The sequence below is a fragment of the Pan troglodytes genome, chromosome 6 (assembly GCF_028858775.2).
Source record: "Pan troglodytes isolate AG18354 chromosome 6, NHGRI_mPanTro3-v2.0_pri, whole genome shotgun sequence".
Classification (NCBI taxonomy): domain Eukaryota; kingdom Metazoa; phylum Chordata; class Mammalia; order Primates; family Hominidae; genus Pan; species Pan troglodytes.
In genome coordinates, this window is record NC_072404.2 from 81,331,749 (window position 1) to 81,353,089 (window position 21,341).

The 21,341-nt window shown below is 47.4% G+C and overlaps 2 protein-coding genes across 15 annotated transcripts in view; one reads left to right on the top strand and one right to left on the bottom strand.

Moving 5' to 3' along the window:
* Nucleotides 1-21,341, top strand: part of LOC751032 (uncharacterized) — a 341,389-nt gene that overhangs the window by 286,985 nt on the left and 33,063 nt on the right. For 6 of the 14 annotated variants that reach the window (XR_010158493.1, XR_010158494.1, XM_063814431.1 and 3 more), the window contains exons 29-30: nt 17,742-17,925; nt 20,983-21,071. Coding sequence is in view for 8 of the 14 variants with exons in the window: in XM_063814431.1 (XP_063670501.1) it covers nt 17,742-17,925; nt 20,983-21,071 (273 nt within the window). In the remaining 6 variants the exon portion in view is untranslated. Of the gene's footprint in view, nt 1-858; nt 1,031-3,339; nt 3,625-16,242; nt 16,330-16,508; nt 16,612-17,741; nt 17,926-20,894; nt 21,103-21,341 lie in introns of those variants that run through there. The other 8 variants (XR_010158496.1, XR_010158497.1, XR_010158495.1 and 5 more) reach the window with 8 other exon arrangements.
* On the bottom strand, nt 1,501-8,575 carry LOC129135508 (speedy protein E12-like). Its single transcript, XM_054655758.2, has 6 exons — nt 8,382-8,575; nt 7,192-7,410; nt 6,101-6,159; nt 4,786-4,871; nt 2,135-2,378; nt 1,501-2,012 (listed from the first exon to the last, which is right to left on the bottom strand). Exons 1-6 carry the CDS (start codon nt 8,509-8,511, stop codon nt 1,953-1,955), a joined length of 798 nt encoding a protein of 265 aa, XP_054511733.2. The 5' UTR covers nt 8,512-8,575; the 3' UTR covers nt 1,501-1,952.

A 21,341-nucleotide genomic window follows, 5' to 3' on the forward strand; every position in this document is an offset into this window, starting at 1 on the left:
TTATAGAAACAGCATCTATTCAAAAATACCACTACTTCCAAAATATTTAAAATAATATTTAAAGTAATAATAATATTTAAATAAATAAATATAGTTAATAAATATTTCAATAAATAAAATAATATTTAAATAATTCTATACCCATGGTTTTCAAAATAAACCAATAAAATAGATAGTATATATTAGACGTGTTAGTATATATATCTGAGACATGTTAAAAATCACAACGGAATTCTCACAATTCAGTCACAAACCTAAACAGCAAATAAAAATTTCTATCACCAGAATTATGTTTTTTTCTGGTGGGGAACTACCAATAGCTATAAATAGAAGAGATTATTATGGAAGTATCATAGATAAAAAGAGTGCTCGCTTCAGGAGCACATATAATAGTACAGAAAAAAATTTAAAGATAATAAAAGATTTAGGATAAAAAGAATTCTCACTTAAAAATGAAAAGAAAATTATCTTTATGTATATATAACAACTATAACTCTCATCAAAGAACTCTACAGGAACAGCATGTTTTCAAAAGTACAACAATTTCCAAACTATTTGAAATAAACCTATTAATAATTCAATGGCCAACATTTTCCAAACAAACCAATAAAATGCATAGTGTGCATGAAGCTATCTGTTACAGTCTGTGGCACTCATATTTCACAAAGAATTCTGTGCCAATCTGAGCCCCTGCACTGTGCCTTCAAATGCTCCTGGACTGTGGCAAGCAAGTCCGTAAGAAACAGGACCTCCAGGTTCCGTCCCAGGGAGGTTGGCATTCAGCAATATAAAAAGGGAGGTGGTGCCGCAGGAAACGGTGGAACTGGAAACACTCCTGGTTTCTTACTTTTCTCCAAGGACTCCTAGAAGTACCCCACCCCACCCCTGCTCCTTGGAGGACAACGTGATCACTGTATTCAGCTCTGTCAAGAATGGTCCAGGTTCTTCTAGATGATCTGCACAAATGGTTCCTCTCCTCCTTCCTGATGTCTGCCATTAGCACTGGAATAAAGTTCCTGCTGAAAATCCACATCTCCCCTGGGTCCGGTGTTCTGGAAGTGAGAGAGACAATGTCACACCTCAAGGAGGCAGCTCTCTAGACAGGAAGGTTATTCACGTCCCATGTCAAGTCTAGCTAGAGTTCAGAGCAATTGAGAAGTGCAGTTTTATCTCCTGCCTTTCATTCTATACCCTGCTTCTGAACCATCGTGTTGAACCGTGAAACTCACGCTTTGGTGACCCTGACTCCAAAACTTAATACACCCAAGGTCAGCCCCAGTGCTCTGCTTCATAGCAAGGACTTTGGGTGGGTCTTCCCAGGGAGTAGGGCACCCTCAGAGAATGTGGCTTTGGACTTCATCACAGCTGGGGCCTTTTGTGTCACTTCAGATCTAAACTTGTAACCGTGCTAGATCTGTTTCTAATGTGACAACATCACAAACCACGAGTCCAAATGCCTAATCCATAATCCTACCTCCTCATGACAAAGTCTCATGCTCTGTGCTCAACATGGTTAGCTGCACAAGATGTAAACCAAAGCTTCACTGAACCCTCGACCCAAATCGGTAACTCAAGTGCGTCAATCATAATGAACCTCCCCGAACTCAGTATTTATGATTATTTTTGAGGCAGGGTCTCACTCTGTCGCCCCGGCTGGAGCGCAGTGGCAGGATCAGGGCTCCCTGCAGCCCCGACCTCCCAGGCTCCAGCGATCCTCCTGCCTCAGCCTCCTGAGTAGTTGGGAGTAGAGATGCCTCCCACATCGCCTGGCTAATTTTTGTATTTTTGTGGAGAGGGGATATCTCGCCACGTTGCCCAGGCTTGAAGCCAGATCAAGCAATTGGGTTCCTTGGATTTCCGAAATAGACCCCAATATTCTGCCTTTACCCCGGAGGATGCAGATGTACCTTCTCTCAGGCCGATGACCTCAGGCCTCCACGGTCCCTGGAGCTCTAGGAAAGGTGGGCGCGATCTCGCACCCACACCCAGTGCTCTGGGTCATAAGCCTGGATCTGGAAAAACAAACGCGCTTTGAGAAGACGGGGACTCCCCAGGATACCCCTCTCTCCCCTCGTCCAGCCTCCAGCCCACCCGATTCCTCCCCACATCCTCCACCTCCCCAGGCCCCACCCACCTCCTCCAACTCCTCCGGGGAAACCCAAGCCCTGCAGCGCATGGAACAGAAGAACTGGAACCGATGCTTCTGGAACAAGGCTATCTGAGAGCAGTTCTTCCTGGCCCTCGGGTTCATGTAACGGCATAACTGGAACCAAAGCTTAGGGAGCAAGGGTATGCGAGAGCGGGTCTTCCCGTACAGGAAGTAGAAGATCTTTTGTTTGGGGGCCTCGTCGTCCTCCTCCATGTCATTGGCCAGATAGCTGAGGACAGAAATCAGGTTGCTGCTCAGAGGCACCACCAGGAGAGACCTCCGGCTGAGGTCAGCTTCCCAGAGAGGAAGGTAAGGGACGGTCCCTAGCTCAGGACTGGCACCCACCCTGCAGAGAGCCACACCTTCCTCAGGAGGGCTCTGCTGGACAGAGACCTGATCAAGGGCGTCTCCCACTCCTTCAGGATGGAGACAAAAACCCAACTGGTGACCAAGAGTGGTGGCTTAGGCCTGGAATCCCAGCACACTGGGAGGCCGAAGCAGGAGGATCACTTGAGGCCAGGAGTTTGAGACAGGCCTGGGCACCATAGCAACACCCTCGTCTCTATTAAAAATATAAAAAATACACCAGACGCGGTGGCTCATGCCTGTAATCCCAGCGCTTTGGAAGGCTGAAGCAGGTGGATTGCTTGAGACCAGGAGTTTGAGACCAGCCTGGTCAACACAGAGAAACCCCATCTATACTAAAAATACAAAAATCAGCCTGGTGCGGTGGCACACCCATTAGTCCTAGCTACTCAAGAGGCTGAAGCATAAGAATTGTGTGAACCCAGGAGGCGGAGGTTGCAGTGAGCCAAGATTGGGCCCCTCCATTCCAGCCTGAGAGACACAGCAACACTCTTGTCTTGATAAATAAATAAATAAATAAATAAATAAATAAATAAATAAATAAATAAAAACTGTCCAGGTGTGGTGGCACAGCCCTGTAGTCGGAGCTAATCAAGAGGCTGAGGTGGGAGGATCGCTTGAGCCCAGGATATGGAGGCTGCGGTGAGCTATGATCTCACCACTGCACTCCAGCTTAGGGGACAGGGCAAGTCTGTCTCAAAAAAAAAAAAAGCAATTGAATACATTGATATTTTGCCAGGACCCTGCCTTCTACAGGCATCTAGTCTAATGGCACTGGGAGTAATCAGAGGAGATGTCCTAATCCCAATGTCACATTATAATAGGATGTAACTGGAGAGCTACGGGCATGCAGAAGTTGGAAGATGAGGGAAGGCATCACAGAGGCTGTGGGATGAACCGACTTCAAGGAATGGGTGCTTCCCTTCAGAACCACGTGTGTGGGACACCCAGACAGAAAACACAAATGCAAAGTCAAGTGGAGGGCATTTGGAAGGAGCAGTGAAGCCAAGCCAGGAAACACCAAGATGGCGAGCCAGTGTGGTTGTAGAGATTGTAGAGAGGGTGGAATTGGCACTGTGGACCCTGGCCTCAATAGAGAACGACATCAGGTAAGGAAGTTGTTCAGGTGGGCGGTGAAGTTGTCGTGCTTTGGAAAGATGTTCAGGCTGCACTAGGAAGCCCCTTGGCTTGGGGAGAGACTCCAGGAAACCCCAGCAGGGAGCATTTGACAGTGGATTCGAGTGATGCAAGGGGGACCTGGACTGTGACCTCTGTCACGGGAACCTGGAGGAGGTTGATGGCTTTTGCGGTTGATGTGGGAAGGAGAGAGAGAGAAGAACCGGAAAAGTCTGCTTGCTGGGGGAAGTGTCATGTCTGCTCCTCCGCTCCTTTTCTTCTCCCCTTAGGAGCGGTTCATGGTTCCTTTTGTTTTTTGTTCTTTTTTTTTTTTTTTTTTTTTTGAGACGGAGTCTCATTCTGTCGCCCAGGCTGGAGTGCAGTGGTGCGATCTCGGCTCACTGCAAGCTCCACCTCCCAGGTTCACGCCATTCTCCTCCCTCAGCCTCCCGAGTAGCTGGGACTACAGGCGCCCGCCACCACACCCGGCTAATTTTTGTATTTTTTTTTTTTTAAGTGGAGACAGGGTTTCACCATGTTAGCCAGGATGGTCTCGCTCTCCTGACCTTGTGATCCGCCCACCTCGGCCTCCCAAACTGTTGAGATTACAGGCGTGAGCCACCGCACCTGGCCTGTTTTACTCTTTTATTTGTACACTGGCATTGGAGTTTGTTTTGTTTGCCTGTTTTTTTTTTTTTTTTTTTGAAAAAAAGTTTCACTCTGTTGCCCAGGCTGGAGTGCAGTGGCTCAACCTTAGCTTACTGCAACCTCCACCTCCTGGGTTCAAGGGGTTCTCTTGCCTCAGCCTCCCAAGTAGCTTGGATAACAGGTGCACACCAACATGCCCGACTGATTTTTCTATTTTTAGTAGAGACGGGGTTTTGCCATGTTGGCCAGGCTGGTCTCAAACTCCTGGCCTCAAGTGATCTGCCTGCCTTGGCTTCCCAAAGTGCTGGGATTACAGGCCTGAGCCACCACGCCCAGCCTGAGTTTCTTTTTAGAGACAACAGTCTAAGATACTATAATCCTGTCTTTTTTGTACACAGAATAAAGAGGACAAATAGGTGAAAGAATAAATGAAAGGCTGCAATCCCACTTCCCCCGCTGTCCCAGGGCATTGGATATTGATGGATAGGAGGCAGCAAACCACTCACAGAGCCAGGAAGAAATGAATGCGTTGGTATTGCCAGGAGGGGAGGCCGGCCCGGCTGAAATACGCTATGACCATAGCCAGGAGATACTGATGGAGAGAAAGGAACACAGAGAGGGAGAGGTCACATCTTGGGAGAGGAAGATTGTGGAGATAGTGGAATGGGGGTCTGGGGAGGGGTTGCCCATCAGAGAAGGGACCTCAGCATTGGGGTGACTGTGCTCATGTGGAAATTGCGGGGTGGAGGGGTATTCGAAGGTCGGATGCAAATCCGAGAAGCCGGAGGAAGGGTTTTCGGTGATGCTCCCAGGATGGTGGGCTCCGATGGGATCTTGGGAGGGGGTGTGTCTAGGTCGGCTGGTGTCAGGAGGGTCTTTTGTGTGCCAGGCAGAGAACTGTCCCAAGGAGCTGAGAGTAGAGGGCCCAGGAGCTTCAGGACTGCAGCCAGACTGTGGCCCAGGGCTCAGATCCCAAAGGACCCATAGGAGAGGCAGAGGCCACTCATTCACTCTGCAAGAGACCAGCAGAATCCTGAGGGAGATGCTGACAAATCATAAAAAGACAAAGAATAGCCGGGAGTGGCAGCTCAAGCCTGTGATCCCAGTACTTTTTGAGAGGTGGAGACAGGAGGATCACATGAGCCCAACAGTTGGAGAACAACCTGGGCAACACTGCGAGACCCTGTTTCTACGAAGATTTCAAAAATTAGTTGAGCATGGTAGCATGTGCCTAGTCCCAGCTCCTCAGGAGTCTAAGGAAAGAGGATTGCTTGAGCCCAGGAGTTAGAGTGAGCTATGATCATGCCACTGTACTCCATCCTGGGGAGCAGAGCTGGACTCTGTCTCAGAAAAACAAATGTGTGGGTGCCAAGACTCAAGACCATGGGAGCTGGTCGGATACAGTGCTGATGTCTGTAATCTCAGCACTTTGGGAGGCCAAGGCGGGTGGATCACCTGAGGTCAGGTGTTCGGGACCAATCTGGCCAACAGGGCAAAACCCCGTCTCTACTAAAAACACAAAAATTAGCCAGGCGTGGTGGTTCACGTTTGTAATCCCAGCTGCTTGGAGGCTGAGGCACGAGAATCGCTTGAACCCAGGAGGCATCAGCTGCAGTGAGTCAAGACCGAGACACTGCCCTCCAGCCTGGGCAACAGAGCAAGACTGTGTGTCACAAAAAAAAAACCAAAAACAATAACAAAAACAGACTGTAGGAGCATCTGGTGGGAGGTGGTGGAGGGAGAACTGTGGGTTTGGAAGCTGCGCCCTCCCCCTGGCCGTGCGTTAGAACAGAAACACAGTTACATAGAGAACAACCTTACCTTGTCCGACACCCTCAGATCTTTGTCCCAGGCCAGGAATCTTTTAATGACAGGATCCTCTGTGATTAGAGAGCAGATATCAGCGTGAGAAGCAGGACAGGGTTTCCGTGGGAGCAGCAGGGCAGTGAGGAGAAGTGTGCCTCCCGGGGGAAAGTCTCAGGATTGTGGCCGCGGGTGAGGTGGATGGGAGAGGGGAGAATGACTTTCACTGGGCAAGGGAGAGAGGCTCCTGCTCTGAGACTCCCCTGAGAAGAGGCCGAAGGAGGCCCTGGGTGTGAGAATCTACAGGATGTAGAGCTGGGAATCAGCCAGGACCCCCTCCAGCAGACACGGAGGGACCACTGCAGAGTCATAAAGGAATTCCCATCATTTCCTCATGAGGCAGTCACACATCAGGGTGTGACCATGGCCTTGGTATCCCTCACTATGCATGGAAACACTTAGGTTTAGAAAAGTCAGTAAGAAACATTAAGTTTCAGAGGGCACAGCTGAAACCACTTTTTTGATTTTTGATTTTGTTTTTCTTTATTTGATTTTTATTTTTATTTATTTATTAATTTATTTTGAGACAGAGTCTTGCTCTGTGGGCCAGGCTGGAATGCATTGGCCTGATCTTGGCTCACTGCAACCTCTGCCTCCTGGGTTTAAGCAATTCTCCTGTCTCAGCCTCCCGAGTAGCTGGAACTACAGGGATGAGCTACTGTGCCCAGCCTTGGTTTTTCTTTTGACGCAGACTTTTGCTCTGTCACCCAGGCTGGAGTGCAGTGATGTAGTCATAGCTCACTGCAGCCTCAAAGTCCTGAGTTCAAGCAATCCTCTTGCCTCAGCCTCCCAACATGCTGGGATCTCAGGCGGGAGCCACAGCGCCTGGCCCAAAACCAAGCTTTCTTATCCCAAGCACCGACCTTTATCAAGTCTACCTAATCCTCTGTTGTCTCCTAAGTGTCCCTCATGAGTGATCACTTCAGAGTCCTCCCGCATGGAGAGCTCACCCACTGGGGCATATTTTTCCCATTGGAAAAGTGTGGTTATTGGAAGTTTCCTCTTCAGAAAGAACAGAATTGGAGGTGCTCTCTGGGGTGTCCTCCTACCAAGCAGCCTGTTGAAGGCCTCGTAGTACTCAGGGAGCACGAGCGACACTCGCCGTCGCTTCGCCTTCATCTTGAGGCCACACAGCGTCTCCGCCACCCAGGTCTCCTCAGGCTCAGGGGCGAGCTCCTGCTCTGGCTCATCGTCAGATTCATCCAAACACTCCCTCTTCCTTTTCCAGCCAAGGGACCTACGTGGGGGGCTGGGATCTACCCCAGGGGCTGAGTAAAGAAACCAGGCCACCGTGTAATGCTTCTGCAACTGATCACGTTAGACCCCGACCCCAAACCCCAAACCACTCTCCATCCTCCCCAGCCTCGCAGACTGCTGGCTTCTCCAAGCCACCTTTCTGACTTTCTCCTCTGCTCAACCCCATGTGCCACTCCTTCCCCTCCCCATTTTTCCCTCTCTCTGTCCTCAGAACACTGCCTCATATCCTTCCCTGGTCCCTGGCTCTCTGAATCCCTCTTTTTTTTTTGTTTCGAGACAGAATCTTGCTTTGTCACCCAGGCTGGAGTGTAGTGGTGCAATCTCAGCTCACTGCAACATCCATCTCCCGGATTCCAGTTATTCTCCTGCCTCAGCCTCTCAGGTAGCTGGGATTACAGGTGCCTGCCATAATGCCCAGCTCAATTTTGTACTTTTACTAGAGACAGGGTTTCACCATGTTGACCAGGCTGGTCTCAAACTCCTGGCCTCAAGTGATCTGCCTGCCTTGGCTTCCCAAAGTGCTGGGATTACAAGTGTGAGCCACTGCACCCAGCCTGAATTTCTCCATTCTTCCCACACACCCTCCCCAGGTTCTCCTTCCTGACCTCGGATCCTTCTTTTTTTCTTCCTCTTTCTTTTTTTTGAGACAGCATCTCACTCTGTCACCCAGACTGGAGTGCAGTAGCACGATCTCGGCTCACTGCAACCTCTTCCTCCCAGGCTCAAGTGATTCTCCTGTCTCAGCCTCCCAAGTAGCTGGGATTATAGGCACACACCACTGCCGCCTGGCTAATTTTTGTGCTTTTAGTAGAGATGGGGTTTCACCATGTTGGCCAGGCTGGTCTTGAACTCCTGACCTCAGGTGATCTGCCCGCCTCAGCCTCCCAAAGTGTTGGGGTTACAGGGGTGAGCCACCACGCCTGGCCCCCTTCCTTCGTCTTAGTCAATCGTATGCCACCTCTTCTTCCTCCAGTCCCCTCACCTGATGGTCCCGACACTTCATCATCCACCACCTCCTGGAGGGGGTACCCTGAGGTGCTCCGCTGGGGGCTCTGCTCTTCCTGGGGCTGCGGTTGATGGCTCATGATGATCTTTCCCAAAATCTGTCCCATCTCACCGAACCTAGTCTCTGTTCTGTCCTTGGTCTTCTTCTGGACACTGCTGGGATCCAGAAGAGTGTGTTATCAATTCTCGAGGCTGGGAGAAGTCAGGAGTGGAGAACAGCTCTGAGAAGTTACTGTTGTCCAACTGAACTGCCAGGTGCCGACAGAGTCCGGTCCCTCCAATCAGGAAGGTCGGAATCTCTGATGTCATCGTTCATGCCAACCTGGCAACTAGTTTGAACAAAAACACATGTAACTGCCAGGCTGATCTCTTGTCCTGGAGATCCTGGGTGAATGGTATCTCCTGCCACTGTCCCAACCTCAGACCACTGTCCAAAAGCATCTTCAGGGTCTCCGCATCCCTCTGTTCCCTGTCCCAGCAGAGGCTGTGTCCTCTCCGCTCAAAGCTTGAAGCGTATTGGGGTCTCCTCTTCTCTGTACATGCCCGTTTCAGAGTCCGGTCTGGTGGGAGAGGGATCAGGATGGGAAAGAAAAGTAGGGTAAGCAGAAACGATGAAACCTTACAAGAGTGAGATTATCATGTACAAGAGATCCCAGGAACATTGACTTGATGAAAATGTCACATCAGAGCACTCAATTTGGCAGAGCTTTTCTGCCGAATGTCTACTGACATTCACTGTCTGAGATTCTGTACTGGGGGTACATGCGTCCTCTGCCCTAAGGCATCTTTGAGTCCAAGAGATATTTTGAGGACTGGAAATCATAGGAAACTGCCCATGAGTTCACACATATTTCCAATGGTGTCCCCAATTTCAGGGAGTCCACGGATCACCTAAAGCCAGCCCCTCCAGTTTGGCTAAGAAACTGTATATATCAAGTTTTGTATCATATGTATTGCTCTTAACTCAGAAAATTCCACCATTTTTGGCAGTGGTTTATTTATTTATACCATGGAAGGAAATGGTTTATTTATGAATCTATATTATGGATATTCTATAAGATACTGGGTGTACAAAAAGACTAAGTCGAAAAATCTCAGCTGTGCACAGTGGCTCATGCTTGTAATCCCATCTCTTTGGGTGGCCAAGGGAGGAAGACTGCCTGAGGCCAGCAGTTCAAGACCAGTATAGGCAACATAGCAAGAGCCCATCTCTAAAACAAAACAAAACAAAACAAAATTAGCCAGGTGTCGTGGCTGGCACCTGTGTTCCAACAACTTGAGAGACTGAGGTGGCAGGAGGATTGCTTGAGCCTAGGAGTTAGGGGCTGCGGTGAGCTGTGATTGTGACACCGCACTCCAGTCTGGGCAACACAGCAAGACCTTGTGTCAAAAAAATTCTTTTAATTAAATATAAAAGAGTTTCATGACATTCAGAGACCATCCAAAGAACCTGTGGGTTCCGGCCAGGCACAGTGGCTCACACCTGTAATCCCAGCGCTTTGGGAGGCCATAGCAGGTGGATCGCTTGAGGTCAGGAGTTTAAGAGCAGCCTGGCCAACATGGTGAAACCCCATCTCTTCTAAAAATACAAAAAATTAGTCAGGCATGGTGGTGGGTGCCTGTAATCCCAGCCACTCAGGAGGCGGGGGCAGCAGAATGGCTTAAACTTGGGAGGCGGAGGTTGCAGTGAGCCAAGGTCGCACCATTGCACTCCAGCCTGGGCAAGAAAAGCAAAACTACATCTCAAAAAAAAAAAAAAAAAAAAAGAGAACCTGTGGATGAGTTCCCACATGGCTTCCTAACGGGCTGCGGCTCTCCTAGGAGTCTCTCGCTCATGGGAAAGGCACAAACTGAATGCGGAAGGAAATCCCATTGCTGTGGAAGTCCCATTGTTAGGAAGCTCTGCTTTTCTGGAGTTCAAATTTGCATTCATGACGCTTGAAACCGTCAGAGCTGGGTGTGTCCTCCTACAACAAATCACTTTACTCTCTCTCTCTCCTAGTTAACAGGCTTTCAAATATTAGAACATCCATGTTCTGACCTCATTAAAATTGCTCTTTTGTGGAATGAAAAGCTCTGATTTAACCCGTCTTTAAGCCTGGTATGCATATTCCTCTCTGTTCCGGCCACCTTGTCTAGACACACTACACTGAGGCAGTGCCCATCTTAGATGATGTTGATACATTGTCAAAAAATGGGCAAACCAGGTGCGGTGGCTCACACTTGTAATCCCAGCACTTTTGGAAGCCGATGCCGACAGATAACCAGAGGTGAGGAGGTTGAGATCAGCCTGGCCAACATGGTGAAACCTGTCTGTTTTTCTGTAGAAATACAGAAACAATGAGCTGGGCGTGGGAGTGCACTTCTGTAATCCCAGCTACTTGTGGGGCTGAGGCAGGAGAATCACTTGAACCGGGAAGGCGGAGGTTCCAGTGAGCCGAGATCACGACACTACACTCCAGCCTGGGCGACAGAGTGAGACTCCGACTCAAAAAAAAAAAAAAAAGTGCCAGACAGCCCAGGTTTGGTCTGATATGTTCAGAAAAAAGCAAAACAGTCACCTCTCACCTTTTCTTTTCCTGCAATGATGCCGTTTAATACAACAATGGCTGTAGGTATGCTGCAGAAATATCATTCAAGTGAAACAGAAGGGCTTTCCTGGCTGGACACAGCGGTCACTCCTGCAATCCCAACACTTTGGTTGGTTAAGGTGGGAGGATTTCTTGCGGCCAGGAGTTCGAGGCTGCAGTGAGCTGTGATCCACCACTGCATTCCAGGCTGGGCATCAGAGTGAGGCCTCTCTCTAAAAAAAACCCTTCACTCCCCAAAAAAAGGGATTTTCAAATACCAGCCTTTCAGCATGAGGATCACATGGAGGAACATTAAGACACAGATGCTGGGACCCAGCCCTATTGATTGTAATTAAAAAACTGAGGTGAGGCCTGATTTAGCTCCGTCATTGGAATCCATTCAGATTTGAAATTCTCTGAGTTGGACAGTGCAAGAGAGATCCTAAAGAAAGCAAAGTCACTGTGGACTGAAATGAGCTGACAAGGTTTTCTGAGCGTGGTGAAATATGATCTGGGCCTCGCTTGGGAGGGCTGTGGCCAGGCCTTGAGTCCGTGGCTCGGTGGGGCCTTCTGAAACAGCCTCCAAGCCGCGCCCCCCCCTTCATTTGCTAGTGGATGACCCCCTCCAGCAGCTTTGGTGCTGATGGGAATAAGTCGACCTGCAGCGGAAGTTCAGCCCAAGTCTCAGCCCAGCAGCTTCTCCACACCTGTCCGGGGTCTGGTCATGCTGCCGTCTCTGCGGTTCTCTGCGGAGTCGTGGTTTCTGTACCTTGAAGAGAACTTCCCCTCTGGGACCCAGAAACCCAGTGAATCCTCAGGAAAAAAGGGAATGAAATTACTGAAGACAACTCTGTGGCGGGGAGATGGAAAAGAGGCTCTCTCTTTTTTTTTTTCCTAATATTTTGAGACAGAGTTTCGCTTTTGTCACCCAGGCTGCAGTGCAGTGGCTCCATCTCGGCTCACTGCAACCTCTGCCTCCCAGGTTCAAGCGATTCTCCTGCCTCAGCCTCCCGAGTAGCTGAGATTACAGGCACCCACCACCACTCCCGCCTAATTTTTGTATTTTTTTAGTAGGGACAGGGTTTCGTCATGTTTGCCAGGCTGGTCTTGAACACCTGACTTCAAATGATCCACCCGCCTCTGCCTCTCAAAGTGCTAGGAATACAGGCATAAGACACTGCACCCGGCCTGTTTTTGTTTTTTAGAGACAAGGTCTCTGTTGCCTTGGCTGGGGTGCAGTGGTACAATCAGCTCTCTGTTGCCTCCTGGGCTCAAGCAATCCTCTTCTCTCAGCCTCCCAAGTAGCTGAGACTACAGGTGCATGCCTGTAGTAGATATAGCATCTTGCTCTGTTGCCCAGACTGGTCTTGAACTCTTGGTCACAAGCGATCCTCTTGCCTTGGCCTCTCAAAGTGCTGGAATTACACGCGTGAGCCATTGAGCCCAACCAGATAAGATGATCTTTAAGGGCCCTTCCCATGGTACCATATCCAAGTCAGCGAGACTGTGGCTATAGCAAGTTTAACATAACCAGATACGCTAGTATTCTGGGCTGCATGGTGTGCCCCCCACCCCTAATTCGTGTATTGAAGCCATGACCCTCCAGACCTTAGAGGTGACCTTATTGGAACCAGAGTCTTTACAGAGGTGATCAAGTTAAAATGAGGTCACTAGAGGCCAGGCACGGTGGCTCACACCTGTAATCCCAGCACTTTGGGAGGCCGAGGCAGGCAGATAATGAGCCCAAGAGACCGAGACCATGATGTCCAACATGGTGAAACCCTGTCTCTACTAAAAATACAAAAATTAGCCAGGCGTGGTGGTGTGGGCCTGTAGTCCCGGCTACTCAGGAGGCTGAGGCAAGAGAATCACTTGAACCCGGAAGGCAGAGATTGCAGTCAGCCAAGATCATGCCACTACACTCCAGCCTGGGTGACAGAGTGAGACTCTATCTCAAAAAAATAAAAATTAAAAAACTAAAAACCTACAGCACGGCCTTTTACATAATGCAATGGTTTGGTAAGCACATGCACCCCAGGGAGGTAGTGGCAGATTCAGTCAACCTTCCCAGCAGCGTGGAGACGCAGTCAGGCATAGCAGGTGTTGATGTGGTTTGAACCCACAGCTTGGCTCAAATCCACACTCCCCTACTTAGTACCGAGTGAAGCCACTTACCCTCTAAGTGCCTTACTTTTCTTTTCTTTTCTTTTCTTTTTTCTTTTTTCGAGATAGAGTCTCGCTCTGTCACCCAGGCTGGAGTGCAGTGGCATGATCTTGGCTCACTGCAAACTTTGCCTTCCAGGTTCAAGCAATTCTCCTGCCTCAGCCTCCCAAGTAGCTGGGATTACAGGTGCCCACCACCATGCCGGGCTAATTTTTGTATTTTTGATAGAGATGGGGTTTCACCATAGTGCCCAGGCTGGTGTCGAACTCCTGACCTCAAGTGATCTGTCTGCCTCGGCCTCCCAAAGTACTAGGATTAGAGGCATGAGCCACCACACCTGGCCACTTTTCTTATCTATATTTGTTATGTGGATGACTTGTGTTAACGCAAATAAGATGCTGCTCGTCATCTTTAAAGAAAATAGGTGGCAACCTGTTATAGCAAGTCCTGTTTTTATTTGTACTTATGAGGCTTTAATTAAACGCTAAGAATTAAAATGCACATAATATTAGACTTTACCTCACAAACTGGCTTCAATTATTCGATGAGACTTATATGTATTACTTAAATGAGGTTAAATTTAACCTTTAAAAAATGATTTATTGTGGCTGGGCACAGTGGCTCACACCTGTAATCCCAGCACTTTGGGAGGCCAAGGCAGACGGATCACTTGAGGCCAGGAGTTGAAGACCAGCCTGACCAACACGGCAAAACCCCATCTCCGCTAAAAATACAAAAATTAGCCAGGCATGGTGGTGCACACCTGTAATCCTAGCTACTCAGGAGCCTGAGACACAAGAATCGCTTGAACCCGGGAGGCAGAGGTTGCAAGGAGGTGAGATCACACCACTGCACTCCAGCCTGGGCAGTAGAGTGAGGCTCTGCCTTAAAACAAAGAAAAATGATTTTGGGGGATGATGGGGTGTCACTATGTTGACCAGGCTTGTCTCAAACTCCTTGCCTCAAGCAATCCACCCACCTCAGCCTCCCAAGTAGCTGGAATTACAGGCACATGCCACCACGCCTGGCTAATGTGTGTGTGTGTGTGTGTGTGTGTGTGTGTGTGTGTGTGTGTAGAAACAAGGTCTTACTGTGTTGTTTAAGCTGCTCTCAAACTCCTGGGCTCAAGTGATCCTCCCACCTCGGCCTCCCAAAGCATTGGAATTACAGGTGTGAGCCACCTCACTGAGCCCTCCACCTTTCAGCTGAACGCAGAAAAGTACAATCTTTTAACCCAAAGCGTTCCTCACACTTAGGGTCAGGAAGAGCCCTTCATGCCCTGGAGGCAACTACTAACCCTCTGCTAAACACTCTGACTCTGGGTGTGAGAAACACACCTACTGTGCCCCACATATTTTTCCAAATACAACTTAATTTAGCCTTCACGACAACCCTGGAGTGAAGGATCATTAACTTTATTTCATAGATGTGGAAACTGAGACTCAGAGGCAGGAAATGACCTCCTTCTGGAGGCTGCAAATTCTTTGATGCTCCTTTGATCAACAGGTGGGAGCTGGCCAGAGGTGGTGGCTCACACCTATAATCCCAGCACTTTGGGAGGCCAAGGTGGGAGGATTGACTGAGGCCAGGAGTTTGAAACTAGCCTGGGCAACATAGCAAGACCTCATCTCTACAAAAAATACACAAATTAGCAGGGTGTGGTGGTGCACACCTGTAGTCGCAGCCACTCGGGAGGCTGAAGTGGTAGCATTGCTTGAGCCCAGGAGGTTGAGGCTGGAGTGAGCCATGATCAAGCCACTGCTCTCCAGCCGAGGAGATGGAGATAGACCCTGTCTCAAACAACAACAAAAAAATAGGTGAGGGTCAGCCAGGCATGGTGGCTCACGCCTGTAATCCTAGAACTTTGGGAGGCCAAGGTGGGAGGATTGCTTGAGACCAGGACTTCAAGACCAGCCTGGGCAGCCTAGCAAGATCCCATATATCCAGGCCTCAAATAATCCGCCCACCTTGACCTTTCACTTAGCATAACATCCCCAAGTTCAATCATAGTGTTACAAGTGACAGGATCTCCTTATTTTTAAGGCTGAATTAAATACTCCATTGTATGTATATATCACATTTTCTTTATCCATTCATGTGCGGATGGACATTTTTTTCTTGCTCCTTTAAAATAAGTTCACTATCTATTAGCCTGGGCAACGTGGCAAGACCCCATGTCCACAAACAATAAAAACGATTAGCTGGGTGTGGTGGTCTGTGCCCCGTAGTCCCAGCTACTCAGGAGGCTGAGGCAGGGGAGCACTTGAACCTGGAAGGTGGAGGCCACAGTGAGCCATGATCACACCACTGCACTCCAGCCTGGGTGGCAGTGGTGTCTTCAAGAAAGAAATAATAAAATAAAATAATTTCATCATTTATCTCACCTAAATATGTATTCTTGAATACTATTGTTTTGCCTGGTCTTTTTTTTTTTTTTTTTTTTTTGAGACGGAGTCTTGCTCTGTTGCCCAGGCCGGAGTGCAGTGGTGCGTTCTCGGCTCACTGCAAGCTCCGTCTCCTGGGTTCACGCCATTCTCCTGCCTCAGCCTCCCGAGTAGCTGGGACTACAGGTGCCCGCCACCACGTCCGGCTAATTTTTTGTATTTTTAGTAGAGACAGGGTTTCACCGTGTTAGCCAGGATGGTCTCAATCTCCTGACCTCGTGATCCGCCTGCCTCAGCCTTCCAAAGTGCTGGGATTACAGGCATGAACCACCGCGCCCGGCCCCCGTTCTCCTTACTGGGTATGTTAAAATTATTTCTTTCAAAGGGAAAGGCTGGTCAAAGTGCAACGGTCTTTACAACTAATTGATCACAACCAGTTACAGATTTTTTTGTTCCTTCTCCACTCCAACTGCTTCACTTGACTAGCATAAGGGAAAAAAAAAAAAGAGGAAAGAAAGAAAATGCTAAACTATTTAATCTGGGCTAGTAAATAGCCAGAAAGAACTTTATAAAAGTGAAATATACAAAATGACACTAGTATGTTTAACTAAAGGTCTAGTTATGACACTTAAATTTGCACATGTTATAGATAATATCAATATAAAAACTGATAGCATGGGTCCATTTTTAATAAATATATAAATATTTTAAACTTTCTAGATCTAAAGCTTAAGGACTATGGAGTGGATCTCATTGAAGTTTCAGGCAATGGATGTGGGGTAGAAGAAGAAAAGTTCGAAGGCTTAAGTAAGTTAACTTTTTCTAATCCTATTATAAAATAATTGGGCCACATGTCTTAGAATTTTGAGTAACACTGTCTTGGGAAACACAAAAACAGTTTTTTTAAAGCCAGTTACTAGATATCATGTATATTTATTGTTATAGCACTTGAAATATCTTAGTCCTTACTTTATACTCTCTTTCAGCTCTGAAACATCACACATCTAAGATTCAAGAGTTTGCCGACGTACCTCAGGTTGAAACTTTTGGCTTTCGGGGGGAAGCTCTGAGCTCACTTTGTGCACTGAGGTGATAAAATATTTTTATCCATTCACTTGACCCCTTAGAAAAACCTCTCTGGAAATTAATTGGAATCATTATTATTTACAATTTTCTGTCTCAATATCTCAGCTTCTAGCTTCTGAATTCTGTTTTGTCTCACTGCCAATCTAAGTCCTAGTACTTCTGAAATGTGAGCAATAAATGAATGAAATGAAGCAAATAGTATTGTTAAAAAAATTGGTTACCCTTATTAGAACAGTAACTTCTCAATTTGAACATAACATATAGGTAATAAATGATAGTTACCATTGGTTTTCATTATCAATTTTTAGGGAAACATTTCACCAAAGCACTACTTAATTACAGCACAGATACTAAATTTTTATAAATAACTACATGCGCACAGACACACGCACACACACATATATATATATACATACATATATATATATATTTTTTTTTTTAGAGTCACACACTGTCACCCAGGCTGGAGTGCAGTGGCACAGTCTCAGCTCACTGCAATCTCTGCCTCCCAGGTTCAAGTGATTCTTGTGCCTCAGCCTCCTGAAGAGCTTGGACTACAGCGTGCACCACCACTCTTGGCTATTTTTTGTATTTTTAATAGAGATAGGGTTTTGCCATGTTGCCCAGGCTGGTCTGGAACTCCAGGCCTCAAGTGATCTGCCCTCCTTGGCCTCCCAAAGTGCTGGAATTACAGGCACGAGCCACCGCACCCTGCCCTACATATACATTTTAATTATAATATCTTTTGGATTCTTTAAAAAAAAATTTTAAAAATTTTAAAAAATTCTTTAAAAAAATTCTTTTAAAAATTTTTGTTTGAAGAGTAATAACAAAACAAATCTCTGAGAATCAATAAATCTTGAGATCATTTATGGTTTTGCAATTCAACCTGAAAAACGAAGTCAAAGTTTTTATCAAAACAAAGCATGTTTAGTGCTCTCTGTCTCACTGTCTTTTAGATGCCAAACCTTAGATTTTATGATGACTCCTCAACTGTTAGATCTCAGTTATCTCAGAGGGATCATCAGCTTTTTAAGAAAGTTTTGAGAGAAAAGCAAGTGAAGAAAAGAGTAGTCAGTGCCCAACATCACGGATCTCTCACTGAACACACCATGCCTGGTATTCTCTCACAGCGATGTCACCATTTCTACCTGCCACGTATCGGCGAAGGTTGGGACTCGACTGGTGTTTGATCACGATGGGAAAATCATCCAGAAAACCCCCTACCCCCACCCCAGAGGGACCACAGTCAGCGTGAAGCAGTTATTTTCTACGCTACCTGTGCGCCATAAGGAATTTCAAAGGAATATTAAGAAGGTACAGTAAATTAATCTCGGTTTTCAAGAGTATTGGTTAATGCACATGAGCAAAAGATTTTACTAAAGATGTTTATTCTTCAGTTGATTCTCTTCCCCTAATTTATTGTGAAATGCTTTATTTGCATTTCTCATTAAAGACTTAACTTCAGGGTGATTTACTTTTTTCTTTTTATCACATAGTGTTTATTAGGACTGGGAAACATAGTGAGACTCTGTCTCTATGAAAAATTAAAAAAAAAATTGACTGGGCATGGTGGCATGCACCTGTAGTTCCAGCTACTTGGGAGGCTGAAGTGGGAGGATCACTTGAGCCCAGGAACCTGAGACTGCAGTGAGCTATGATTGCGTCACTACACTTCAGACTGTGAGACAGAGTAAGACCCTGTCTGGAAAAATATATATACATAGATATACATTTTCTTTATTTTTTATTTTTATCTTTTTTTGAGATGGAGTCTCACTTTGGCGCCCTGGTTGCAGTGCAGTGGCGCGATCTCAGTTCACTGCAACCTCCACCTGCCAAGTTCAAGCGATTCTCCTGCTTCAGCCTTCTGAGTAGCTACCATTACAGGCACGCGCCACCACGCCCAGCTAATTTTTGTATTTTCAGTGGAGACGGGGTTCCACCATGTTGTCCAGGCTGGCCAGGCTGGTCTCGAATTCCTGCCCTCAGGTGATCCGCCCACCTCGGCCTCTCAAAGTGCTGGGATTACAGGCGTGAGCCACCATGCCTGACCTTATGTACTTATATTTTTATGAGAATATTTCTCTTGGTTTTCTGATAAATGAGTTACTGGAACCCTTATGAATTTGAATGCAAATGAAAACAGCTAAATGTTATATAATTGTTGTGTTTAAAAAGCAGATTATAAAACTGTCTATATTATATGATCACAGTTTTATGAAAACAAAACAACGGGCCTAAATGTGTATAGTATAAAGACTGGAAGAGTCAGCACTTCCATGTTCTCAGCGGTTATCCTTGGATGTGAGATCTCATGCACTTTTTGCTCTCTTCTTTGTGCCTTTCCATTTTGCATGCATATTTCTTATAATCTAAAAAGTTACTTAAACATATGCAGCTAAAAACTTTTTTTACTTGTAAAGCATTCGGTGCTAATTTTAACTTTTTTTGTTTAGACGGAGTCTTCTCACTCTGTCGCCCAGGCTGGAGTGCAGTGGTGTGATCTTGGCTCACTGCAACCTCCGCCTCCTGGGTTCAAGTGATTCTCCTACCTCAGCCTCCCAAGTAGCTGGGATTATAGGTGTGTGTCACCACACCCAGCTAATTTTTGTATTTTTAGTAGAGATGGGGTTTCACCATGTTGGCCAGGCTGGTCTTGCACCCCTGATCTCAAGTGATCTGCCCACCTCAGCCTCCCAAAGTGCTGGGATTTCAGGCGTGAGCCACCACGCCCGGCTTTTTTTTTAAAGCTTTTTTGTAAGTCAGCCAGCAAGAACACAGGAGGAAGTACTCAAATCTCCCTTACACAGCTGGGGGCTATGTCAGGTTTTATAAGCGTAGGGTAATGAGGTGTGATTTGATTGGATCTTGCAATAAAGTAATGCTGGGAGGTGTGATCTGACTGGATCCTGCCATGGGGTGACACCAAAACTCAATGTGATTGGATCCTGGCTCCTGCCTTGGGGTGTCTGGTTCTTAAATCGGTCCGAGCTCTTCAGGCTGAGCTCTTAGGTTCCACTCCACGGTGGCACGCTTGGTTAACCTGGGCATGCACAGGGTACATGACCTTCAACCTGCGGGTCGATGGCAATTGAAAAACAACTGACAACTTCATTACATAAAAGTTGAACTGATTCGGGTGCGGTGACTCACGCCTGTAATCCCAGCACTTTGGGAGGCCAAGGCAGGTGGATCACCTGAGGTCGAGGAGTTCAAGACCAGCCTGGCCAAAATGGTGAAACCCCGTCTCTACTAAAAATATAAATATTAGCCAGGCGTGGTGGTGCACCCTTGTAATCCCAGCTACCCCAGAGGCTGAGGCAGCAGAATGCTTGAACCTAGGACGTGGAGGTTGCAGTGAGCTGAGATCGTGCCATTGCACTCCAGCCTGGGTGACAAGAGTGAAACTCCATCAAAAAAAAAGAAAAAGTTGAACTAGATTTGGTCTGATGCAGTTACAGATTAACAAACCGCGTCCCACCCTCCTGCAAACACCTTCCACTCCTCATTCTTGAGGGATTAGGGATGGAGGTCATGCTTCTGTATCGACTTCATGCTGACCAGGGGCACTTAGTCCCCTAAAGTGAGAGGAATGAAACTCTTGGGCTTCTGAGTTCAGATGAGTTCTGGGGTCACCCGGAGTAGCTTGAAAGGCTGGTATTGTTGTAATACAAGCTGAAGGTGGAAGTGTTGGATCCTGGAGGACAAACAGCTCACCATCCATTTAAATAAATAGGACCAAAAAGTAACAGAACAGTGGCCACGAGGGGCCCCAACAGAGGAAGAAACCAGGTGAGGTGTGGTATAGTGGACTCGACTGCCTTCTAAATCTCAGTGGTTGTCCGGGTGCGGTGGCTCACGCCTGTAATTCCAGCAAAAGAAGAGCCGAGGCAGGGTGATCACGAGGTCAGGAGTTCAAGACCAGCCGGGCAAACATGGTGAAACCCCGTCTCTACTGAAAATACAAAAATTAGCCAGGTGTGGTGGCGTGTGCTGTAGTCCCAGCTACTAGGGAGGCTGAGGCAGGAGAATTGCTTGAACCTGGGAGGCGGAGGTTGCAGTGAGCCGAGATTGTGCCACTGCACTCCAGCCTAGGTAACAGAGCGGGACTCCATCTCAGTCAATCAATCAATCTCAGTGGTTGAACTACCCTTGATATGGTTCAGCTCTGTATCCCCAACCAAATCTCATGTCAAATTGCAATTCCCAGTGTTGAGGGAGGGACCCGGTGGGAGGTGATTGGCTCGTGGCGGCTGACGTCCCCCTTGCTGTTCTCGTGATAGTGAGTGAGCGCTCATGGGATCTGGTTGTTTAGAAGCGTGCAGCCCTCCCACTTCACTCTCTCTGTCTCTCCTGCTCCACCATGGCCAGAAACGTGCCTGCTTCCCCTTCGCCTTCTGCCGTGATTGTCAGTTTCTTGAGGCCTCCCCAGCCATGCTTCCTGTACAGCCTGCAGAACTGTGAGTCAATTAAACCTCTTTTCTTCATAAATTCCCCAGTTTCCAGTAGTTCTTTATAGCAGTGTGAAAACAGACTAATGGACCCTTCTGGTTGAAGGAATGTAGCCATTCTGCTTGTTTAACTATTTCCTTTCTGTTCATCTCTATTTCCCGGGAGGTGTTTATCCAAGTGCAATAGGAGATATTGGTGACTGCAGAGTCCCCTCAGTGTTCTGCTAGTAAATAGTTGAAGGTTGATCAGTGATCTCCAGCATTTTCAGTCTGGCATGG

Coding starts and splice junctions, on each gene's coding strand:
- LOC129135508 (XM_054655758.2), bottom strand. CDS start 8,511: ATGGGACAGATTTTGGGAAAGATCATCATGAGCCATCAACCGCAGCCC. Junction 4,872..6,100: donor ATCTGAGGGTGTCGGACAAG/GTAAGGTTGTTC, acceptor TCTCTCCATCAG/TATCTCCTGGCTATGGTCAT. Junction 2,013..2,134: donor CCCCGGAGGAGTTGGAGGAG/GTGGGTGGGGCC, acceptor TTGTTTTTCCAG/ATCCAGGCTTATGACCCAGA.